Below are 26,088 nucleotides of genomic sequence, written 5' to 3'. Positions count from 1 at the left end.
ATCTGAAGAAAACAGAGACCTCAGCAGAAGAGCAAAATAACATTTTTTCTCCTCTTTTCTCTCTCACTTTTTGTGGGATTGGGAGGAGAGGACAATGCTTCTCCACAGAAGGCACCACAAAAGCTGCAAGTCTACTGTCAGTCCCACTTCTGATGGGAGACTCAGACAAGGAACAGATTATTATATCTGTTCCAATAGCTCTTTTACAATAGAAAAAAACTCACACAAAAACTTGTACTATGCATCAGCTAGGAGGTCTCTAACCCATACCTGAAGATAGACAAACAATGCTTGCCCTGAATGAACCAATTCTGGCTCCACCAAAATAAATAAATAAATAAATAAGCAGATCTGCTGTGGATTTTGGCTACAGCTTGATTTCTTTCACCTCTCTGCAGGGAAGAAGCTTGTAGAGTAGAAGTTGTCATAACAGGTCATAAAAGACAGAGGGATAAATTAGGAAAATTCAGACAGGCTTGGAGGAGGAGCAGAGAATCCCTCCCGTGTTGGTACCTTCAAGCAAATGGGCAGATAAGTAGGCAGGACTACACAGAGATAGTTTGCCATGGGACCAGATGATTCTAAAGGAGAATTTAAGTGGAAAGAGATTAGAAGTAGAGCTGTGACGACAACAGGATTCCCAGTCTGTGAGCTCTCTAACTCCAGGCCAAGGATGTTGTGCAGCAGGATACACATGACAGCGTGATCCATAAAACCACCGCGAACCCACAGGCAGGACGTGCTCTGCTTCCACCCCACATATGCACCCACGGGGAGAGAGACTTCTTCCCCGGTACAAAATAAGTAAGGTGCAAAGCTCAATCTGTTGTTCTCCTCTTATTGTACCAGTAAGAAGTAAATTAAAAACTGAAAGCATACACAAGATGGTCCACGTATTCCTATTCCTGCCCCCTAGCCCTTTCTGCCCCAAACTAATTTGACTACTTTGAGCAATTGTATTAACTGACACCACCAAAACTATAAAGCAACATTGGAGAAAGCGTGGATGGCAAAGGAGTTGGAACAGCACTGAAAACAGTCAGCCGGGACTGTACATTTTACAGTACCACTTCCCCAAAAAAACACCACAAAGGGAGACTGAAAATGGCCACCCCTCTTCCAGGCCCTGTGAGCATCAAGACCAGGGCCTCTACTAGGAAAAGATCAGAGTTGAAGGCGTCTGACAAGGTCCCTCCCCTGGAAAGGAGGCTCCCGCCACAGTCAGGGCCCAGCTGACGTTCCCACAAGGGAAGGAGAGGGAGGCACCGGGCTCCGGGTCAGCGGGAAGGCGGCCCGGGCAAGGCCGAGCTGCCTCCCCAAGCCAGACCAGGCCCCTTCGCCCTCTATTGCCTGCAGGGACATTTGGGAGACCGTTCCGGAGCCACCCTGGGACCAACGTAGGGCCAACTCAACCCCTAGGACTAAGGGAAAGGAACAGGAGGGCATGAGGCCAAGCAAAACACAGGTGATAATCACCCAAGTGAGCTGTGCCAAGTTACCACTATGGGTTGTTGTCTTTTTTCTTTTTTAAATATCTTCTCAGTTGTGCAGAGCAGGAGGGTCTCCTAGGATACAGCACTTACCATATTCCTGCACTTCAGCAATCCTGCCTTTCCCCAGCGGGCTCCCTCCCCACTGAGCCTGGCCGTGTTGGATGGAGATTTGAAACGAGGAATGAAGGCCTTGGAGAGCTGTAATTCCCACTCAGTATTAAGCATTGTGAGCAGCTCTGCCACAGCAACACTGATAAACTTCACTATCAAATAAGAAGAGACTATTATTATTTTTAAATTGGCACAAGTGCAGAGTAATGTAGAGGGTTCATATTTTGGTTTTCTCATCTATGGATTCTCAAGGGAAACGCTCCTGCTCAGAGCTGCCTCCCACCACGGTCTGTACCAGTGCCAGCTGCCTGTTTGTTTGTTTTCTTCTCCATACCCCCCCTTAGATCTCAGGAATTGATCAAAGCTTCATTTAAGAGGCCGAGATGTCAAGCAGACCAGCTGTGTCCATACCCTGGACACAGGCTGGGATTTCCCTCGCCAACTCGGCTAAGTTTCATGTTCTGTGCACTGGAAACCATGGTCCCTTCTGCTTTAGGTAATGCACAAGCAGGGAGACTATTTGGGATAATGCCCTGAATTCTATCCAGCCATGCCAAACACAAAGTCCAGTTCACAAACATAGCTGGCTACGCAGGAACCAAGTCTTACAAGTAACCTCCTTATTGTTCTTTTTAATGGAGAAAGAAAAGAAAATCCATAGGCAGTTAAAAGCCAACAAAATACAGCTCAACACAGAAGCCACTTACCTATCCCTAAGCCTACAAACCATATTTCCTTATCATGTGATATATGGACCCCATCACTGGAATGATTTGTGCGATGCTGCAGAGCTTCCTTTCAAGGTCAGAGTGAACATGTTAAATTTCATCACATTTACAGCATCAGAGGGGTTCATCCTAAGGGGCACAGCCCTGTCAGGTTACTTTATAGCACGATGATAATTCTGCCAAGCTGTGGCTGCTTATACCTTTCTCGAGCTGTGCAGCAGCAATATCTAATCCAACTAAAGCAAGCAGGACTGACTGCAGGTAACATCTGCTGAGCCCTGCCAGCACCAAGCTAAGAGGGGAATGAGCTACAGCTGTCTGCAGGGACACAGCTTGTCTCCAGCACCAGGAGCCTGGATTGTGCTCAAGCTGTCTTCTCAGAAACACATGAGACAACAACAGTCTCAAGCCTTTGGGAGACCAACAACTTCCCCCCTCCACCCCCCCTTTTTTTTTCTCTCTCTCTGAGAAATCAGAAACCACATAGCAAAAGTCTAGCACACAAAGGCAGGAAAAATACACAGTAGTTCAAGCCCAGATCTTTAAACTTGAGACTCACTTTCAATGTTCGTGATGTCCATGCCTATCTCCTTGCCAAAGCTTATCCTCCCTGCCTCAGCTTCATCATCTGAAGGACTGAAACATTCATACAGGTATGGTTTTCAGCAAAGTTATTTTGAGATTACTATTTGCAAAACACCTGGCAGATTAGAGGCATCACATAAATATTAAGTGTTATAGCATATGCAGACACCCCAGCTTTATACGAGGAAAGGGATTTCTGAAGCTCTTACAACCACTGTGAGGTTTCTGTAGCCTGTTTTATGTGGTTCAAGCTTAAATAACTGTTTGACAAGGTATGTTAGAGTTAGCATTACTTCGTGCATAGAAAAATAGTTCACAGGAAGAGTGTTTGAGGTTCTGTAGGAAAATACATAGGATTTGAACTTTAAGCTTCCTTATATCAGTTCCTATCCAATTGTGTGTTCTGAATCACAGAAATAACTAAAGAACAGAAATTCACCTAGACACAGAGATGTAACCATTTTTTTTTTTAAGTAATGCATTATGTTTTACAATGTGTGCATACTTAACCTGAGAAAGAACACAAAGAGAAGATAAAAAAAAAGGTGCTTCTGCTCTTCAAGGCTCAGTATCCTCTTGAAATTTCCTGAAATTTGCACAAAACAGAGCACATATGAGAATCTTGTTTACAGATGGGCTATGAGTCACACTCCCAGCTGACGATTTGAAAGCCTTGCTCCCAGAAACGAGAATATAACTTTCAATCCACGTGAGCATAAGCACGGCTGCTACATTGCCTCCTGTTAACATACAGCACTGGGGTTTAGAATAAGAGATCAAGAGCTGCAAGCCCTAAACTGTTCCTGGACACCACTACATGTCCAACTTCACTCAGTAACTTCAGTGCTTTGGTTTACCCTGTATCACGGCCGGGTGAGCTCTCACCTACTTCAGATGGTTACTAGAGTGCTCAACATACTATCTGCACAAGCAGTTCAGTCTGCAAAGACTGAACTTTTTGTCTGAAGGACAAGTCAGGTGGAAAAATACTTCTTTGTTATCTTAACTGATCACCAAAATCAACACATTTTTGCTTGATAGTGTCAACTTAAATTTTATGATGCCCCCCTAAAAGGCTGGAAATTATTTTAATTAAAAAGCCAAAATCTGTAGTCATCAAGCTCATGTGCCTACTTTTCCCATAAGCTAGGCAAGTAATACAGCATGAGAAGATATAATACAACATCATTAGCCTTGGAAAACAACTAGTATATATGTACTTTTTTTTGGGGGGGGGGAGGAGGAAGGAAAAGGAGGGGTGGTGAAGAGAGTATAAAAAAAAAAAGTCAAGGAAAAGCTTTCCCTCTTTCTACACCAAGTCCCTGCGGTACCAGTGTGCGGTTACAGCCACTCTGTGGAAGGCCACGGCCGTAGCGCGTCACCCACGGCGGGGCAGGGTCAGTTGCCACCGCACCCCAGGGGACATGAACACGAGGTCGCTGCTGCCGGCCGGCGGGAGGGGAACCCAGCGGTGCAGGGCCCCGAAACGCCCCGCCACGGAGCAAGGGCCCGCGCTCCGCACCCCGGCAAAGCGGGGGCACCGCACGGACAACGCGATAACCTGGATAAAGCCAAGAAATGTGCACACCACACAAGTCTTGTTTGTGCCTGTTACAACTTGAGATGATTGAGATATCTAAACGGCCTTTAGAATGAAAGGCAGAACTGCTTTTAGCATAAGGTTCCCCCCAAAAAACATTATATATATATATATATGCATACACACACAACTGGCAATGTTTCTCCATTTCCCTTCAGTGTGCTTAACAGCACTTTCTGAGATTCTTCAAAGCAATCACAGGAAGGTAAGGTTGGAGAAAAGAGCGAATGCAATGCAGAAAAGGCTGGCTATGATCCCATGCCCACGAGTCATTACTTAGGAAAGCAATTACAGCTCTGCATTTGGGACCATCAGAAATGCATCTTCACATTCAAAGCAGATTGAAGAGAAGTAGAGTTTTGTTTCTCTGACATAAAGTGCTATTTGGTGGCAGTTTCTCTGCAGCTCCATGAGCAGACGGCCATTTCTTGCACTGGAGTCTTCATATTTTTGGCATCCAAAGAGGCCAAGCAGGACATGGCCCTCATCCCAACTAGACTGAAGGCTCCTTCCACCCTGGTTCATGATCCACCTTGAACGGGGTAACCAGATAAATATAGAAAATGAGCTGAGTGTGAAAAATACTTCCATGTTCAGATTTCAGGTACCAGATGAAAAGCATCCAAGCTATTTCATTTTAGATACTACAGTTATCCCACCACCCTATCTCACCAGCCACTTTCCAGGTTTTACACACCATTAATGGCAGCTTAGCAGACGTTCTGTGGGGAAGAGGTCATAACACATGGAAAACGGCACAAAACAGAACTGTGGATGGAATTTTCCTCCAAGGAATGGGGCAGACCAGCAGGAGCTGGAAACCAGCTTGTGGCTGCAAGGAGGAGACAGCCCGGGGAGGAGGGCTGCGCCCAGGGATAAGGGGGAAAATGGGTAAGGAAAGTGTCAGGCAAGATTATTTTCCCCCCTCTTCTTCCTCAAATAAATCACTCAACTTTCAGAGAGCAGCAAATCTCCTTACATCTTTGGATTTAAAGCTGCCTTAAAAGAGTATTTGCCAACAGACTCCCCCTTCCCTCGGTTGTTCTCACTGCATGTCAACCACATTCAGCAAGGCCACGTTACGTACACCCTTGGTAAGGAATAAAATGGTTATTTCTAAACAAAACAAGACCCTTAAGCACAAATAAAAAGCTTATTGAATTTGGGAAACAATTTTCATTTTCCTTCTACAGAGTTTGCTGACCAACAGGAAAGTGTGGAGCACAAGTATTTCCAATATGTCCCTGCCACCTGCCATGCTGGGGATAGAGGTGAACTGAAACTCAAGGTCTCGGGGCTTTTGTGCAAGCAAAGACAGTGTGGGACTGTTGCTTTGAAGACACTTTTGAGTCTGCTCAGTAAAGAGGGCAGAGCTCCTAGTGCAATCGCAGGAAACAGCCATGTTTCATCCCAGCATCAAGTATGTTTCTGAAGACTTCATTCACGTGCCTACGTGCTCTGTGTAATGATCACAGTATTAAAAGAGGAAAAGCTAATAATAAAAATTAAAGGCTAATTTACATTTTGCTGCATACCACCATGGAGATAATTTATTTTTAAAATTAGCTACTTAAAATACATGACATGAATGAGCAATACTGCAAAAATATCCATCTGCCAAATGACTCGGCATGAGACAGGTAAGGAAAAAAGAGGAGGGAAGGAGGAGATGGAGCCGTGATTGCTGGAAAAGAACAAGCCCAGTGAGCATGCATATATGGAGAGGAAATAAATAACAGACTGGGCTTTTTCTTCTTTTTTTTTTTTTTTTTTTTATAAATCCCGCTTGAGAGTGAAGAAAAAAACTACTCTCAGGAGCTGATAGAACAGGAAAGTTCCTTTATCTTCACATCTGAGAAAACGAAACATTTTGTGGTCTCAGACTGCTTTAATCCAGCACAGGAATCAGCTGTAATCCCAAAATGCCTTCTCAAGCTCAGATGAAACACTGCCATGACTAAGCCAAGCGGTTCCGCTATCATCAGTAAGCGGACGTGCTTTTACAACGAAAGAACATAAACACTACAACATCTTCCTGAGCCAAGGCCTCCAGGTGATGTCCCCGCTGAGCCCGAGTTTCCTCCCAAGCACAGCGAAATAAATCTGGTGCTGGGAGCATGAGGAGCTCTCCTTGCTCCAAAATTAGGTGTGCAAAGAGGTGCCCCAGCCGCTCGTGCAGAATCCCCACAGCCACCAAAACGCTGCAACCACCTTGGCCGTTTCGCCTCAACACGGAAATGTGGAAAATCCAGTAGCTCAAGGAAGTTGGACCTTGCAGCACTGCGAGAAGGAAGAGCACTTGCTGATTTCATCCTACCGAAGCAAGCCAGTAAACTGAGAGCTAAATTGCTGCCTTTTGCATTATGCCACAAGCTACTTCTGGGACAGCGACTTTCCCTCTAGCTCTCGTGCTGCAACAAAAGGCAAATACTGCTCTGATAGTTTCTTTCTTTTCAGACACTAATATCATGCTAAGTAATAGCACAGAAGGACTTCATTCCTCCTTCAAAGCAAACAAACTTAAAACGTATATATAACAGTAATTCTTCCTTCCTGGCATTTTTCCATCTCTTTTCTCTCCGTGTAATTTGAAGGCATTCCAGAAGGAAAACAGATATTTTGAATGCAGAACTCTGAGCATTGCAATTATTTTCAGACAACCTGGCAACAACTCAGCAGGAGGGAGAAAAAGTGAAATTCAGTAAAACCCAAATTTGGCCTTATTTTCTTCTTCTTTGTTGACTATGTCTTTTGCATCTGCTTTTCCTTTGAAGCACAGTGCAGTTTAGTACAGTTCTCCTCTCAGTTTCTATACAGCAAGTATTTTGACATTACAGAGCACTTTGGAAGTTCAAATAGGTATTTCTGGGACAAGTCCAGTAGCACTCTTACTAGCTCTTCTCTTTCTTTACCTGGGCAGCCCCTTTCACTGAGTCGTCTTCTGTAAGTGCCAAAGTCAATTACTGGAACTGGCACTTCAGCAGAACAGGATGAGACAAAAAAAAAAAAAAAAAACAGGGTTACAGCAAGAGGTTGATCTATTTTCACACAGTAACAACAGGCCCTACAAAACCAGTAACATTTTAATGCCTCCAAATTAGCTGAGCTGCTCAAAGCTCAAAAGAATAACTGTATATGAGATTTCCTCTAGCTGTTTTTCTATTTTCATGAGGATCCACCACTCGAGCCATCTCCTTTACCTCCAAACGCTGCTTCGTGGGAGGGATCGTTCCCAGGCCCTGCCTTGGCCCTCGTCTCCCGGCTCCACGTGTTCCCTGCCCAAAGTCTCACACAGGCTTCGCTGGAAGCACCAATGGATGCCAGGAGCCGGGAGCCAGAAAACCTCTCGGACTGCGTCACCAACTTGCAATTACAGCTACCTGCTAAAAGCCACAGCACCTCTCACGAGCTGAGAGCAGCAGCTTGCTTGTTCGGGTAAAGAGCTGATTTTTTAAGGGATTTTCTTTAGCAACAAACCAAATAGAGCGCACTTTTAACCATTTAAAGTGGCACAGTTCCCGTGCCATCCGCTCAGCAGCGTATTCAGTTCTTCGGCAGCACGAGGAGAAGGATCCAATTTAAGATTCTTTAAAGCACCCTTCCCACTTCAGTGTCCCCAGTGAGGCAGTAACTCACAGGAGCCTCTTAAACAACGCTAGCAACTGCTCGCTAACAACACAAAGTCTTCACTGCAGCTCTTACGGTAGCTTTCCTGGGAATTCGTGTATGCCCAAGGAGACACTGTGCTGCGCTCCACAGCAAAACAGCTCCTGGCCTGGATCAGCTTGTTCTAGACGGCTTCCTAGCCCGGGAGCTGGGGGCAGCCTGGATGGACAGATATTCCCAAGGACTGACACGTGGGGCCGGAGGGCTCAGTGCTGCTCCCGGGACTGCCGGAGGAATCCGGGCAGCGACGGATCTGCATTTGCTGCATCGATGTGCTGAGCGCAAGGACACGCGCTTCCCACCCGGCTGCTTCCAATGTCAGGGGACAGGGATCGGCGTCCAGGAGAGCCCCCTACCCTGCACGCCGTCCCCGCGCCCCCAGCAGCCATCACTTCGTATGATCATGGTCAAAACCAGGGCCAGGTGCTGCTTTCCAAAGCAAACAGTGCGGCAGCCATCAGCAAACAGCAGCTCCAAGGCCACTTTGGGGCTTGGCCGCCGAATCCTGGTAGTTTGGCGCTCTGTTCCTCCCCCAAACTTCCAAGCGCAAAGAAGCCACCGGCTACCCCAGACCGAGCTGCCAGGTGCAGGGGTCCCCCGCAGCCCCCCAACACAACTTCAGGGAGGACAAGCAGCAGCAGGAGCAGCGCACATCCAAACCAACACGCGCTTCCCTCCGCTCCACTCGCGCCTCCATCCCTGGCAGCCCCGGCCCCGGCGCGGCCGGAGGCGCCCGGCTTCATCCCGCGACCCGCGGCCGCTACTCACTCCGCGTAGCCCGTGGTCCAGGGCAGGCGCCGCGTCTCCTTGCTGAGGATGAGGATGGGCCGCGCGATGTGGTCGGCCGAGCACTCCACCTCGTCGGCCGAGAGCCCCAGGAACTCGGGCCGCCCGTAGGGGAAGCGCAGCGGCAGCTCGGAGCCGCCGCCGTGCTCGGCGCCCGAGCCGCCTGCCATGATGCCGCCCATGAGGTTGGCCACGGCGGACTTGACGCGCGTGAGCATATTAGCCGCGGCGAGCGGGGCCGGGCCGGGCCGGGCCGGGCGGAGCGGGGCCGCGCAGCGCCCGCCGCGCTCCCGCAGTGGCGGCTCAAGGGCGGCCGCGGCGCCGCGGGCTCATTGCGGCAGCGGGTCCCGCTCCCCCCCGCGCGGCGCTCGCTGCGCTCAGCCCGGCGGCGGCCGCGTCATGTGACAGCGGGGCCGGCGGGGCCCGGCGCTTCCTGCTCCTCCCGCGGCACCGGCGGGCGCGGGCCGGGCGCGGCGCCGCCCCCGGGGGCAGCGGCCGCAGGTGCGCGGCGGGCGGTGGCGGCGGCCGGAGCGCCGCGCCGGGCCGGGCCCCGCCGGGCCCCTCGAGGAGTCACCTCCGTCCTGCGGCCCGAGCGCCTCACGTGCCGCCCGCTCCCGCAAGCGGCATGAAACACACGGGATCGCGCAGGGGAGCCGCGCGGTGCCACCGCCTGGCGGCCCCCCGGCTCCCTCTGTGCCCGGCTGCAGAGCCGGGAGAAGCTCCGCGAGAGGACAGGCCTGAGCACCTTCTGGGTGCAGATATTTAGTCCCTCTTTCCCCCCAGCATCTCTGTCACACAGACAGGTCGCTCTCCTGCAGGACGAACTCAGCAAGCCCGGTGTGCCTGGAGGTGGCAGCGGCCTGAGTGCCAGAGAGGCTCTGGGTTTGGGTTTGCAGCGCCTTAGGAAGCTTGGGGGTAGAAGCTCCCAGGAGCACTTAGGAAGCACCTCTAGCAGCCCTGTTGTGTTGCCATTGCGCCAAGAGGTGCGAGGCGCCAACAAGGGACAGGCAGGCACAGCGGAGCGGGAACAGCTAATGAGCAAGGATGCACAGCGGTAGCACCTCACAGGGAGAACCCCCTTAGCCCTCAAACAGAGCCAGGTACCAGCGGTCATCACCTTAGCTCATCCCCCACAGCCCCCCACGTTTCACACAGACAGTTTTGGAGACCCAGTCCTCCGAGGTCCTTTGGTTTCCAGTTATCAGAACACATATTGATAGCCGAGCTCCTGCAGTGTTTGCTTCAAGCTTTATCGTTCACAGACATGTGCAACGCAATGAGGCTCTGTGTGACAAAGCTGACTATTTGTCAAGCCTAGGCAGCCAAAAGTAGATTAATGACGAGGGATAGATTAAGAATGTGCCACCGGTACCTGAAATGTAGCTGGAAAAACATCTACCCCATTTAAACACCACAGTTATCCGTGTTTGTTTTGGGGGCGAGTGTGCTTGATAGCTCCTGTTCAGTAGTTTCTGGCACTGGCACTGGAAGAGTAAGCTTATCTAGGTAAAAAACTCTTTGACATTAATAAGTCAGAAGTTAATAAAAATGTAATAGAAGCCTCATAGTTCTTCCTTTCAACATTTCTGTTTTGTTCTTAGTTGTTTCCTGGCTGCACTGCAGAGGTCATTACTTTAAAGATAAGAAATAAATGGAAACAAAAGGCAAGTTAACACTGAGGATTATTTCACTAGTCCTGAGCCTGAGTGCTGTACAGGCAGTTCTTACAAGTTCACGTGTTACAAGGGAAGGGAAATCTGACTGGCCTTTCAAAAGCCCCTTCGCTGCTTTATTAGATTGTATATTTGATTTGCCTGGTTCTAGTTCATTCTCAGCCCTTTCCACCCAAGAATAATCGCTTTACTATCTCCTTCAGTTGTCTGCTAGGTGGCCTATGTTTCTCACCAGATAGGCCCTCGGCTGCTACTGATATATTAATAGATATACCGCATGGAGAAGATGAGAGATACAGGGAAGCCTTACCCTTTTTTTAAAAGAGCAGAGTCCCTTCCAGCTGGTCACATGTGCTCCTAAAGAGAATGTGTAACAGACTAAACTCATTAGTTTGTTAGAGCATCAACTTTGAAAAATGCTCTTGACTTAAATTTCAGCTGTGAGGACGTGGCATTTGTCTGCCTTGTCCCCAGTGGTTACCATTTTGAACCAAATCTGAAGAAGCTACAAGGGAGCAGGGGCTTGTTAGGTTTTAGATCATTATCTCTGCAAGATGACAAGAAAAAAGCTCAGAAGAGACATATGGGGAAACAGCTTAAGAGCTCACCACTCAGAACAAATCTGTGCTATCCAAAATGCTGCAGCTCTTTGCCTCTGACGTGAGAATACCATCAGATAAAGCAGGAACATTATGAACTTTGGGGCCTGGAGATGCTTTGGTTTTGGTTCTCTTTGAGGAAAAAGGATCATGTCATTCTCTTGTGAGTCAAAGGTGAAGCCCCACTTCACAGAGGAAGTCCTGGTCGGGTCTGGCAGGTCTCAGGAATTTCTTCAAAGTAAGAAGCTCCCTGGTCTGCAGACCATCTTGTCCAAGTCTGACAGCTTTCCTCGGTGATGGGCAGACCTCTAAAGGAATGGATACTTAACTGGGATTTCTCTTGTTGCAGCTTGCGTTGCCTCTCGTCACTGTTCACCTCCAAGAAAACTGCAGCTTGTGTTCCCTCCCATTAGGTTGAGGACAGCAGACAACTCTCATCTGTGTTTTTAAGACTGAACAAATTCATTTCTGTTAACCTCGTCTCCTAACCATCCTGGTGGCCCACTGCTGAATTTGTTCCTGGTATGTCCATGTCTTTATTGGGGAGCCCCAAATGGGACATAGATGCTGTAGAGGGTCCCTTGACCTGCTGGGTGCGCTTTTGCTCCTACAGCCCAGGATGTGGTTAGCCTTCATCACTGCAAGGGTGCTCTCCTAACTCGTGCTCACCTTGGTGTATACAAGAATTTCATGAGATTCCTGCCAGCCTATTTCTGTAGCCTTTTAGGTCCCTGTGACTGCTGCCCTGCCCTCTGGCATCCAACTGCGCCCCCCCAAAACAGGAGAAAGGGGACAAATGGCCACAGCCAGCAAAACCTCACAAGCTCCTTCTAGGAGCTATCCACATTTTTGCCTTTCTATTCACTTTTTAAAGAACTGTAACAAAAATTTATGTCAAAAAAAGCTTGCAGGACAAAATGCCCATGTCGTTCTGAGGACTCTGGGAGTGTATTGCTGGCTCTAGTCCTTGAGTACATGGTGTACTTGAGCAGAAGCTGTATGACATGAAGTTATTGAAAGTGAGTAAGTATATCCAATGAATATGCATTGAGTCAATATGTTTATGCATTTTCTGCTCTTATAAAATAACTCTTCTAGAGAACTTTGTCACATATTCTAGTATGTATCACAGTACCAGACTTTACAAGAGCTATGGGAAGTATTTCCCATGATTCTTACACTTTGAAAGAAAGGATTGTAGTGTTTATTTCAGCAGCATGAATGTTACTTACTTGTATGTAACATGGCCTACTTTCTTATACATTTTTTATACCTTACTTTGTTTGATGGAGTTGTGTTCACTGCACCCTTCAAGCTCTGAGTAAAATCATTAGGAAACCTCACAAACACTTCAGCAAGAGCAGGATTGGGTCTAGTGTGAGTGAATGCAGCAGTCTGTACAGAATACAAAGTTCCCTCTCGTTTTCACTATTGCACATGTACAGAATGTCCATCAACATCAACTCCACAAGGAATTAATGCTGAATGTGTCAGAAGTGTCTGACGTTCTGCAGAGAGAAAATAACAAAAAGTTTAAAAGAAGAATTTGTTGATTTTCTTACCCAAACCACAAGACAAACGGCATTTAGAGCTCTGTCTCCGCACATGACTGTTCTTGGAAAGAGCTCCATGTCATGTGGATATCAATGACATTTTTCTTACTCTTTCAGCAGTTCTGTGTAACCTTCCCTAAGCACAAGGAAGCCCTTTACTTACCTCCCGAGGAAGGCCCTCCCGAAGAACGGCGCCTGAGGCACACTGGTAACGTGGAAGGAAAAACGCTGCTTATTAAGGAATTGGTTCTGCTTCCTGCAATACCGGCTCTCCCGTCCATGCCTTGCGCAGCCCCAGTTTTGCCACATTTATCAGGTCTGACAAGACCAAAGAACAGCAAGTAACTTTAAAGAGAAATAGAACTAGCAGTACTTGCATGGATGTATTTCCTCTTCAATACCTGACCACTCCTGTGCCAGTACTAATTTCCCCACACTGTTTTCTTTTGACAGACTTCTTGGACTGAAGACTAGGAAGATCTTCTCTGGCAGAGCACATTTTGTTCTGCTCCACAAGGCCAGAGCTCCCTCCGACATCTGCAGGCTACTGAGAGAGGCCAAGTCCGCAAAATAGCAGCAGGGCCCAGACCTCCCTATCTTACTCTCAAGGACGACATTTGGGATGAGCTCTTCCTGTTCAGTGTCTGCCTAACCATGCAGTGACCACAGCCCTTAAACTGTGACACTTCACCAGACTCCAGCCGCTGTGGGTAGACAGACCTTTCGTGGCACAATGTATTCCACCTGCAGCTTCTCCTTAAACGAAATACAGCTTGGAGACCAGCTGTCCCCTTCCCTTGGGGAATTCTAATATCCATTAGAATCCTACTTTTGCAGACTCTTCTTTCTGCCTGCTTCCATGATATTTAGGAGGCCATGCCAAGGAGAGGTAGGGATTGATAGTGGCCTGCTGCTGTGTGAATATACACTGTGCAGATGAGTGGGAAAACTGTTTGTGTCAGAAAAGTGGCTTTGTGACCCTTCTCACAAAGGAGACATACAGAATTTGGAGTTGTTTGAAAGCACCTCTGATAGATACCCAGGCAGGAAAAAGGCTCTAGAGAGGGATGTTAATTGATAGGCAGTCACAGTAAAAGATGTTGTCACAAAATCTTATAACCCCTTGCAATCAGTGTAAATATAAATAGGCACTTCAACCCAAACTGCCCATAAACCTCTAAGAATTTGCCAGAAGCTACACAATGACTCTTTACCACAAGAATCTGCAAGTGTCCTGAAAATAAACATATTCACAATATTCACAATAAACATCATCATCACTATTTTGCTTCTACGGCGTCTTTATACTTTCCATTATCTGCTCCTTTTTAATGCCTCTAGCTAAATCTGCTAATAATGGGATGGAATAGGGATTAGCTTGTTTGTGTGCTCCTGTTGGCAGCTTTTTGGAGGGGAGGTGGAGCAAAATGACTATATCCTCTTTACAGCATCTTTGCCAAGGCTCCTGCAAAAAGTGCCTCTTGCCCTGATGACCAAAATGTCGGCTGAAGTAGCACTTTTGTTGGCAAAGTCAGCAAAAAAAAAAAAAAAAAAAAAGAATATCGTCAATACATGGGCAACTTGGAAATGAGCAGGTAAAGGGACATGCAGGTATGCATGGGAATTTGGGACACTGATAAAAGTTTGTTTAAGCATTAGCACAGAGGCATGCATTTTACCTGGCTCAACATTTCAGATTGAGTAGGAACATGTTGTAGAATATTATATGGTCTTGACTCATACATGATGCAACTATGGGTTAAATAGGTGCAATAAACACACCAGGAAGCATTTTGCATATCGAGGTCATAGGGAGTTTTTGGGTGACTTGCCAATGTCTTCCTTGCTGACAGAGCCTGAAAGGGACATTTCAGGAATGACCTGAAGGGGTAAAAGGTCAGAAGCAGATGATGAACCCTGAGAGGAGTGAGTGAGTTCCCTTCCTGACTGGCTTGTGGGCTCCTCTGGATGAGCTTTCCTCCAGCTTAAAGTTTAGGCATCAGATTTGGACTGAATGTCAGCAAGGGACTTGTACGTAACATAGTCAAGCCTTAACTATTATGATCATTCTTGGGAAAGGTTACCAAGGACAGAAGTGGCATTTTTTAAGAAAAGTCAGAAAATACTTTCATCTAGATTTACAATTGAAAGTTTGCCTGCTATTTTACGCTGTCAGAAGTCATGATCCTGCCAAAGTGAAAGGCAGCAAAGAAAGTTTAAAAAAACACATTACTGTTGTACTGGTGCTTAGATATCTGCTCATCTTCTGTAAAGCAGTAAAACGGAAAGTATTTTCCCTGTTCATTTCCTTCTTTCCAGCACTGCCCTTGAAGTGCTTGTGACCCTGTATATCTGGTTTCTCAAATGCATGTCATCTAGATACTAACACATTATCATTCAGGTTGTTACAACTAATATTCAGGATCTGGTCAATAACTAAGGAAGCAACAATATATGAAGGAAAAGTGAGCATTTAGAATTTACTGACACTTCCAAACCTCTTATGAAAGAGTGAAAGTGCAATTATAAATATATATTAAGTTATGTTGGAGTGGAAAAAAAGATTCAAATATGAAAATTTAAAGTGTTTAGAGATTTCCTGTTAATAGAGGAAATGGAATAAAATCCTGGAATAAAATCTGTTCTTTCTTCTACAGCATCCTTCGAAGGTCTTTTGTTACAGTATCTGCTCCTTTTCCAGCAAAGACTTGTGTCAATATTATGGATTCGAAAACATTTGAGAGAGGGCTTGACAAGCACATGTTTTTTTTTTCCCCCACACTTGTTTTATAGCTTGACCATTCTCTTGTATTAATATTCATGACAAGTTTGTTTAAATAGGTTACTTCTCATCTTGTTTTACTTGGAGCTTTTTTTTTTGCTTGATTTCTCTTTCTTTTAACTTCCCTTTCATTGACTAGGAGCTATAGCTTTTGACAACCTTATGTAGAATGGATTTTAAAATAATAATAAAAAAGGAATATTTTTTTTCATGCATGTTCCTGTAATAGATTGCCAAAGGCACAAAAACGTGACAGTTGTATCTCTTTCATTTTTCCCTATTCGAACTGTTTCAACGAGTAAAAGCCAGGACTTAAATCTGTTCTACCTTGCTAGCTGAGGGACAGTCACATTACAGAGCAATATCCAGATGTTAGTGGGGTCTTCCTGCATATAGGGACATGAAGGAGTTACAGTGGCCAGTAGTCTGGCCTGTTTCAGCTGTGCTTTAATAAACCCGGTGTGCTAAATTAAAGACTGTTCCAAAATCATAAACGATGACGAGCCTCTGGTTGCTCCAGCTGATGTAGCTGAAAATCAGATTAGCCTTTGACTGCTGTGGGTCCTGGCCTTTCAACAGCTGTGTGGAGCAGCCCATGGACCTTGGTAGAAGAGATGCTTTCAAACAGATTAAAAGCAATATAAAAAAATCACAGTCTTCTCCTAAATAGTGCAAATAGAATAAATATGCTGACCTCCTGTAAATATAATAATTTGTGAGTGGACATCTGTGTTTACAATTCTTTGTTTCATGTAAAGCATTTTGGAAAGAAATCTTCAGCGAAGCTTTAACTCCTCATGAAAGTGATACACACACCTCAGTTACATTTAATTAGCAAGTAAATCTTCAGTATGGCATAAGCAAATGCTGATGATTACCAAATGTTTTTCAGCGTAGCCAACTAGAAATAATCCTTAGCAAGACTCAGGGTAATTCCCTGAATCCCAGGTTTCCCAACTCAGTTCTCTGCAGCCGAGAGGTGCCTCAGCCAGCGTGTTCGAGGACAATGTTGCTGTGAAAACACCAAGCTCTTGGAGGCTCCCTCAGACTTTTATTGCGGTGTGGTTGTGGTGCCATGTGACAGATTCAAGACTTCTCACCAGCCTTGGTGAAACTTCTGTCTGAGGGTGAGAACAAAATAACTCAGCGGAAAAGTTCTGTGTTGCAGTGTCTAGAAATGTGAGGGTGACATTTTTCTGTTGTTTGCAAGCGGGGTTTAGGGTTTAGATGCGTGGGCAGGAAGCCTGTGAGATGTTCCCTGTGATAGCTTGCGTGATACAGAAGCAACCCCATTGTGGGAGGCCTTGGCCACCTAGCATTTCCAGAGATGATGGGTCTGAAAATTGAGGTCAAAAAAGGTGTGATAGTGGGGTGAGAGCCCACAGCTCAAAGGAGAAAAGTGTTAGCACTGAAAAGACAACTACAATGCTCCATTAAATCTGATGAAGCCTGAAATTCAAAGCTGATAGGCAAGGCTTATATAAACTGCAGAGGAAGCATTTTAAAATGCTGATAAGCAGGTATCTTTCTGACCCTGTTTTCAGCTCTGTTCCTGTAATAGTTTTTGAAGGGTGAAGTTGTGTTAGAGGAATTTCTCCTGTTAGAAGAACATTTGAGCTGTCAGTACTTTCAGTTAAAACCAGTCACTCCCTGAAGTTTAAGCAAACATGCCTAAGGAAAACAGTGCAGGCGCTGTGCTGCTCCGCTTCCCTGCAGTCCTCATGGTGGATTTTTTGTCTCAGGATTATATTTCACCTGTACAATGATCTTTTTATTCAAGAGGCCCTCAAGCCATTCCATGACATCCCATATCCAATGCTTTAAAGAGGGACTGGAACTGGTCTTCAGCATGGTGGAGACCTGAGATTCTCGCTGCCTCTCTGCAGCAATGCGCAGTGGAGTTCAGCTGAAGTGCCAGAGGCTTTTGATGCCTCCCAACCCTCTTCTTTGTGCCAAAACCTCCAGAAAATTAGGATGAAAACGGGATGGTGCCATTACAAGGTCCCATCTCTACCTCTTCTGTGAGATGAGGAGACATGAGGTTTCTGAGAGAAGCAGCCACACCTGAGGGAAAAAATATTTGAGATTATTAAGAATTTAAGGCACGGGAAAGTTGAAGCAAGGCTGAACTAGAAGAGCTGTCTGGGTGAGATGGAGAAAGACGTGCAGGGAATTTAATATGATGTTAAGTAAAAATATGGATTATGGTAATTATGGATTATGATCATAATAATTCCATAATTAGTTCCATAGTAATGATTCAGCAAAGACTCCAGCCCTTGGTGAGGATGAAGTTTGCGAATCAATGATTTAATGAATAAAGAGTGTTTTGATGCTATTGATGTAAACAACATTATCCATAATTTTAGAGCTATATATTAAACATATTCAGCAAGACCATGCAAGGAATTCATAGCCATTTAAGACACCTTGAGGCTGTTATTCAGCACAACACAGCCAAAGTGCTCACAGAAACTCCAGGGATAGAACTCATTTCCAGGGCTTGCGAAGCAGCCAAGGAAAGCAAGCCTGATTTTAGGAAGTCCTCTCATATGTCTTCTGCTGCAGCTGCCATTTAGTCTGTGCATGCTTTGCAGCTCTGAGACATGGGGCATTTTTATCAGGTGCCCAAAGATGCTTTTAGAATCCACTTTTAAGCATTTGACTTTGACATTCTGACTAAATAGTAGTTTTTATAAAATGTCCTGGTGATAGTAATTCATCAGAAATAAGGTCAAGCGAGGTATTGCCATCTTCAGCACTTGTCTTTTTCTGTTGGTTACTATCACATACCTCACCAATTGTGTATTAAGTTAGGACTTAAGACTTAACTGTCTTAAGTTAGGACTTAACTGATTTGGGAAAATAAATTTACTCTATTATAATAGTAATGCTGCAAGAATGCATAAACCCAACTAGATTTTTCTATGAGTTTGCCAGAATTGCTTACCCAGGTAAAATCACTGACATGTGCTAACATTTGCAAAATTAGTACATAATTATATTGTCTGCTTGTTTTTCTGTTATTTCTGATACCAAAGACAGCACTGAAGGAGAGCAGCGGTGCATGTAGGTTTGTTTTGCTAGCTTAGGTAACATGAGCAGTCATAGCAAACTGAAATAATGCAGGAATCAGCACGAGAGAGCTGCCACAGGAAATGCCCAGCAATCCGGATAATCTCCTTACAACCTGGGCTGAGGCCCAGGACCATGCATCTTCTCAGCTAAATTCAAGTGCACTCAGACGGGGTCATTCCTGTTGAACTCAAACTATCCAAATGCAGAGCTGGCACATGATCTCCGTAACAGCCAGCCCTAGATCCCAACAGCTTCTGCTCTTCTGGTTTTAAACAATTATGCTTTGTAGAAATCTAGTGCTCAATATATTTTTATATGAATCTTATGTGTTTTTCGTCTTTACTCTTCTCCAATCAAGTTTGCAGTATCTCTGTGCATCATTTCTAGACCATTAATGAAGTAGTTGTATGTCCTATATAATGAAAAGTGCGTGAGAGCTCTGAATCTTCTTAATAAAATATAGGTTAATTCCATAACAAAACAAAACAAAACAAAAACCTATGCAGAAAACTCTTGCCTTAACAACAGAGGCAAACTTTGAGTGAGAATCTCCTTTAGGGCAGTGCAATGATCTCTTGATATTTTTACATGTAAATGTTTTCAGACTGTTTTTTTTCTTTTGCTTTTGCAGAAGGAAAATAAATTAAAAATAAAAAAATAAAGCTAGAGGGCAAAATATTGCCACATTTTGTACTTGAACGAGTTCTCCTGGCTTCTTTCATAAATACCATTAATACTAAAAAAGAATAGTGTGCTCAAACTCGAAGGCATCCATGTGATCATATGATTCACACTAAATTCAATCTGAATGGCAGTGTTTTAATGTGGTATTAGAAAAAAGAAAGAAGCTGCCCCAAGGCTAGTCTTTTCTTCTCACTGAATATAGAAAAAGAATGTTCTCTGTAGGGATCTTTAAGAAAATATATCATATGCCTGCAGTGTCCTCTGCACTCCATAGGAACAGATAGCTCCATGTGGTCCATAGCACTACTGCCTCCCACACCCTCCAAAACTCATGATGTGTACAGGTTGTAGCATAAAGGGGCAGTCGGTTTTCCCTTGGGAGAGCTTCTCCTCTGCAGTTCTGTGGGTTACACATGTTCAGGCTCACTGCTGTTAGAAGATCTACGTGTATAAGGTGTATATTCGAGCACTGGGCAATGTTCTTGGTTACAGGTTGTCTTCAGGATACTTTTCTCTTGATTAACAGGCATGGCCCTCCTCTCTAACTGTATGCAGTTTGCATCTAGCACTGCAATTGTGGGGATTCCTGGGTGCACAAGTGTGGATCGGGCCCAAATCAGGAGCAATTTCTGATCTCTCACTGATGTTCATTGCCAGTGAAGTCGTATGATTTGTAGAAGTCACTCTACGCATAGGCAGCCACAGAACTCACCGCAATTGCTTTAGGTAGACTGAGTCCACTGGCAGCATTTCCAAGTCCCTATCCATCTTCTTCCTCTGTGGTTCAAGGTTATGATGGTGTCTGTCAGAGCAGAAAGCAGACAACTCAGCAGTAATTACAAAACAGACTTTTGAGATCAAAACTGTAAAGTTTCTTCTAATGGTTTTTGGCCCCCTGGTTCCCCAGCCAACTACATGCTAGAGTAAGTTCTACTGGGTTGTAAATAACTTGGAAGATGGAGAGTTGCTATCACCATATTATCTATCCAAGCCCTCTCCAAGATTTTGGGTGGCATGTGAAGCTGCCATATGAAGCTTGCAATGCAGTGCAAGGCTACAAGTGCTCATGTGCCTACGAAAGCCAGCACTGACCCAACGAGATGCTGGCATCCGTGTGCACGTGAACTGCACTGTTTTAAAAGCAGATGTCTCAGCCCTCCCCTGAGGCTTTCAAGAGCATCGTTGACTCCATATGTATCTTTTGGCTCCCAGCTTTTTCTTTCTGTTTTATCTGCTGGCATTCTTAGACTGTTAAAAGTTGAATTTAACCTTGTCAAAGGAGGACTATTTCTATTTCACATTGAGGCATTTTGAGCATAAGTCTTATTTTGCTTTCAACATTTCCTTGTGGCTAAATACTTATAGTGCTGGAATTCCTAGATGACAGCATAAAAACTGTAGAAAGAACTGCAAAAGAGCAGCTTCCAGTTTGAATCTGAGCCTAATGATATTCTTGGTATTCTGTGATTGGAACTATTTTCTACTTCATACAATAGAAGGAATAGCAACTATATATATTTTTTTGCTAGATCTAGGCTTTCTTTTTTTTTTTAATGAGCATATCACAATCCCTTCAAATTTATCTGGAACAAATTTATCTGGAACATTTTTATTTCCCAAATTATTGAATTCTATAGAGTGACTGACAAGAGTTACTTCCTAACCTCACTTTCTTTTACATTGCTGAGCAGGTGTCACTGCTGAGGCAAGTCACATAGAGTAGCTTCTATTCATTGCCTGAGCAATGTACTTAACCTGCTTGAGCTTATTTAAAACTTATTTTCATTGAATATATCAGTGCACAACTCTAACTCCATTTTTTTTTCTTTTTCTGGACTGGTCTGGCAAATTCTCTAGCAAAACAAGTTTTTATCAGTTAATAAAGTCCTGAAAACCTGCATATTTTCCTAAGAAAATGTTAAAGTATGAAATCTGCAGAATTGTTACACTGAGGAAAATAAAATACATTAGTCTGGGTTTGCTTCATCAGTACTGCAACATCAGTGCTTCAAGTCCTTGGAAAAAAAATCCTTGTTATCATGCACCAAGGCATATAACATATTCCCTAACTGCATACCCAGCAAACACCTATGCATTTCCTAGCTGAAAATCTTTAGATGTTTTCTACCATAAAAATTGATTTCAGTCTCATCTGAGACAAAATATGAAAATACCTGAATTGCCCTAGAATGAAAATATTGCTTGCTCAGCTCTCCTTCCTGCAAATATCTGTACAATACATTTAAAAATAAAATTAAAGTGAAGAGAAATAGCAGAGGAACAAGCATGACTAAGCAGAGTGAGAACAACATCAGTATCTATTCACAGTATTTTTCAACACTTATCCCAAATATGTTTTAACTTATGCCAGGAACTAGACTAGGCTCACACAAAAGTGTCTTGAAATGGAAAAGTGGAAGATGGCTTGAAATGATCTTTGCCCTTGACTGCCAAGTCTGACCTTGCAGTGAATGTGGCCCGGCCAGATCATAACTGGCTATCAGTTTTCAGTGATTTTTAGGAAACAAAATCTGTTTTCTCAAAGTACTTAAAATATATTCTTCTTAGTTTTCGGGGTATATTTGGAAATGCTGCTGTCAAATAAATGTTTCAAAACAGAACAGAAGCTTTTGCAATGTTAACTGTAAAAAGTTACAGAAAACTGTTGACTCTGCTTAAGTATAGTAAAAACAAAGGAAACTAGGGATATCTTTGAATTTAGTAGTAATCTTCATCCCCTCCAACTACTCCAAACAACTGCTTCCTGGGAGAGCTGCTCTTCAACATATGTCTCTTTTAAATAGAACTATTGAATGTATCCTGATTATGTATTTTATGAACTTTTTATTATCTGTTTTTAAAACATATTGGTGGGTGTAACACACACAAGAGATATTATTGTACAACTATAATCTTGCCTCACAAGATCCTTACCTGAACTAAGATTTACTTGAAATGAATCTATGATAAGTGATAAAGAGGAGCACTTTTTCCTGACTCCCAGTGAAAAAAATGTTGTATATTGCTACAGAAATAGCAACATAGCTACATTTTTTTTTCAGAAGAAAAATTCTGAATAAACAGGATCATTAGTAAAACATAGACCAATTTCTCCAAGGCTGGAAAAATATTATGAGGCAAAGATCGTTCAACTGATTATTCAACCTGCTCCTGTAATCTTTTCAGATAACAATGCTGCAACACGAGCAACATATTCTCTGTGTGTGGTGCTGCCTGTTGCTGAGCATATGCCTTATGAAAGATATTAATGATTTCTTCTGCAGCAAAATGTGAAGGAGCAGACAACTGTCTGGAGAAAATGTAATTGATCTTGTATTGCATGCAAATTGAGGGCAATGATGGGAAGGTTGCAAGCATTTCATTATATTAAAATGAGAACTGATCATTTTGGGATGAGTGGGATTGAGCTTTGTAATGAAAACATCAGGCAGTTATCTGCTTATCTAAATTGTGCTTCTCAGAAGCCTGGATCTCTCTGCAGAAGTGGGACAGTACTTTTAAATTTAGGCTAAACAAAACCAATACCTTTATTATGTCTAAGCCTTTTATATATCTCATTTTCTATGTTTTTTTACAATTTTCAACTGATTCAGCTGTATTTTCCATCTGATCTCTACCTCAGACTCAAATTAATGTTAATTATGAATTTTGAAAGTCCAGATGTAATTTTAAGGACCAGTAGGCAGATTTGCCAATATTAAGTATTTTTCTACTCTAAACAACTTTTAGTGACCCTCCACTTTGGAAGCAGGATACGAAATTTGGCAAGAGAACTGGTCCTCTTTTCCCTGGGCCTCTGTTATTTCCTCTGTGAAAATCTGTATTAGAAGCCCCATAAGCTATACCAGTTTTCCTGCACTCGCTCAATGAAGATGAAAATTAGAGTAGCCTTAAAACTACTCTGCATTTATGATAAAAAGACTGGATCTGCTTACAGAGATTACAATCAAGAATGTGCATTTCACCAAATAGCTGACTTTTATAGTGTACTATTTGACCAGTTCTTTCTAAATTTTAATCAGTTTCCAGATACTTCTGAAAGAAATATGAAACTGAACCCAAGAACCATGAATCTAAGATGCAAGTCTTACAAGTAAGGTGTATGGAAAGACCAAATTTAAGACAAAATTAAGACCAGAAGACAAAAATGATTAAAAAAAAAAAAAAAAAGTTATACCAGAAATTAAAAGTGAGTATTCAAAAGGAATATTCTTTGTCTATGTCTTTAATTGACTAGCTGAGTTTAAAATGCAGGACTACAAAGAAATCTTTCTCTCCAAGATCCCCAGATCCCAGGCTGACCAACAGGCAACAGTAGATGTGAATTCAGCTTCAGGAAGACAACAGTACAGAAGAGACCAAAGAGTTATAAAAAGGCAAATACTTGTCAGAGTTGGGCCAGTGCAGGATAAGGAGGAGATGATGGCTTGAGGCAAACTTGCTGTTTGCCTTGCATTGCTGAGAAGATGGGATTAGAGAACTGGTTGGTGGAAATGCAGGTAAAGGAGAGTGAATGAAAGAATACAGAGCATAGGAGAGAGCATGAGGGTGCAGAAGGTGAGGAGAAGGCAGTGAAGGTAGATATAGATGTGGGGTTGAGGTCCTACTATGACATGTAGGCAGTCAGGAAAGCTTATGCTAGCAAATTATGTTTGGGGAGTTTCTGTAGGCACTTACAGTGGAAGAAATTCTTGCAGAGTAACTAACACTCTGAGAAGATACACTGCAGAAAACTCAGAGTACTTAGTGGTCCTGTCAGTGACATAGCTGAAAAAATATATGAAAATATATGAAAAAAATACAGCAACACAGGGTAGGCTGGTGGCCCTTTGCATATCCCTTTAAAAACAGATGATAAGCAGAGATCAGGTTTCTCTGTCAATAGACACAGTCATAAATAAAGAAATACTTGTTGCTAACGAGTTCATGTAAAAGATATAAGGCCCAGTCTTCCTCCTCTCCCTGCACTGGCCCAAAGAACACTTCAGATTTGACCGGCTGCCAAGGATCATCATTTCACTTCCAAGAAAATACCTGAGCTCTGCAGGGAGGGAGTCCGTTGTCCAAACAAAGATGATCTGCTCTTAACATCCCGGTCTCAGAAACAAATGACACCCAGTGGGGCTTCCCAGACGCCTCTGGGAGCCTGGTCTTCTAGACTGGACAGGGTCATGGAGCTCCACATAGTGACCCCATCACGTTTGACTTCTTGTCAAGGGAAGCTGTAGGGAAGGGAGAGTTTGTCTATTCACACAGTCGCCGCTTTTCTGGATCCCTGGCTTCTTCCTGAAGAAAGCAGTTGAAAGAACCATCAATTTCAGTTAACTTGGAGCAATAGCGAGTAGTGTGCCATTCACTGTTTGGCAGATAGCTGCAGAGTGCCCACCTTAGCATTACTGGATGTCTAGATTAATCAGAAAAAGGAAACAAAAATTTCAGATGGACCTTTGTAATTGCTGTTATCCTCCAGAGGCAAGACTTTGTCCATGCTAGAAGGATATCCCTGCTGCAGAGACCCTTCTGTAAGTTACTCTCTCAACAATTATTAGACTACTCTTTTTTTTGATGTTTTGTCTCAGTTTTCTGTAACCATGCAAGATTTTTTCAAGGGACAAATGACTGTTTCTGATGCTCTACAGATCTTTTAAATTTGGAATAAACCTAAGGATTGCTTCACCTCATTCTTTCCCTGCCTTAGGGTCTCCAAGCTGCTGGTAGGCATGATGTTGAAGTGCTGTGCCAGGAACGGGTACATGCTGAGGAACCATGGAAGGACAAAGCTTCTAAGGGCACGGCAGCGAAAAATGTTGCATGCCTCATCTTTTCAGTGACATCTACTGGAATGAACTACTGGATTGGTTCCCAGCTTTAATTTACAATAATCACAACAATTTACATTCAAGCCTTAATTAATGAATATATTGATGTGTATGGGGGATGGTGAAAGGAAAAGCAGAGCCTCTTTCTGCCCCTTTGTAGGGCAGTAAAACTTGACTGTCTCCCTAGGTTCATGACTCACTGCTCATGACCTTCTCCTGGCCATGTAGGAGCAGAGAGGTTGTACAGCAGGACATGAAATTTCTTGCCCTGATTACCGCAGCTTTTTAACAGCCCAATACTTCCTTACCACAGCCTGGTAAATGACTTCAGCATAATTTAAAATCATCAAAATGTTTATCTAAGGAACACTTGAACATATGATTACCTCAAGGTTATCTAGCTATAATCTCAGTGCTAATTAGTTGTGTGGGGGTGCCTGGAAATCCTCTTTCTGTGGGATGTTCTCTGGAGCCTCCGACAACAACATTGGTCTGCCTCTGGGCTGTGGAGACAGGTACTACCTAGTGGTAAAAGATACTGAGATAAGTTGCTAATGGAAGAAAATTATAAGATTCCCTTATTATATAGTCAGGCAATTAAATTACTAATCAGTACCTTAGAAACAAACATACAAATGTAAGAGTTCCAGGCAGAAAGCAACCTTTTGCTTGTGCTTCAGAATCAACTGTGAAGAGATATGGATTTACCCTGATTCATTCACTCCCTCCAGTTCTTTAAGAGCTATTCCGTAAACTAGTTTTGGTGTATGGGCCGCTTGCCTTGATGTACAGCAGCTTGGTTGTAAAAAAAGGTCTTAAGAATGCCCAGAAAAAAACAGAGTATGTCTGAGTGACATATTTCCAACCCTTTCATTCTACCCATTCCTCAATATCTTTTCCTTTATAGAGA

At 43.8% G+C, this 26,088-nt stretch overlaps 1 protein-coding gene across 2 annotated transcripts in view; it reads right to left on the bottom strand.

Annotated features, from left to right (window-relative positions):
* The window catches only part of PPM1H (protein phosphatase, Mg2+/Mn2+ dependent 1H), a 121,903-nt gene extending 112,716 nt beyond the window's left edge, over window positions 1-9,187 (bottom strand). For both annotated transcript variants that reach the window (XM_026039783.1, XM_026039782.1), the window contains exon 1: window positions 8,952-9,187. In XM_026039783.1, coding sequence (XP_025895568.1) covers window positions 8,952-9,187 — 236 coding nt within the window. The remainder of the gene's footprint in view (window positions 1-8,951) is intronic.
* Between the last annotated feature and the right edge of the window lie 16,901 nt (window positions 9,188-26,088).

This window comes from Nothoprocta perdicaria, unplaced genomic scaffold (assembly GCF_003342845.1).
Source record: "Nothoprocta perdicaria isolate Ctin4 unplaced genomic scaffold, notPer1 scaffold_240, whole genome shotgun sequence".
Classification (NCBI taxonomy): domain Eukaryota; kingdom Metazoa; phylum Chordata; class Aves; order Tinamiformes; family Tinamidae; genus Nothoprocta; species Nothoprocta perdicaria.
Note: the sequence above shows the minus strand (reverse complement) of the source record. Positions and strands in the feature narration are given on the sequence as shown.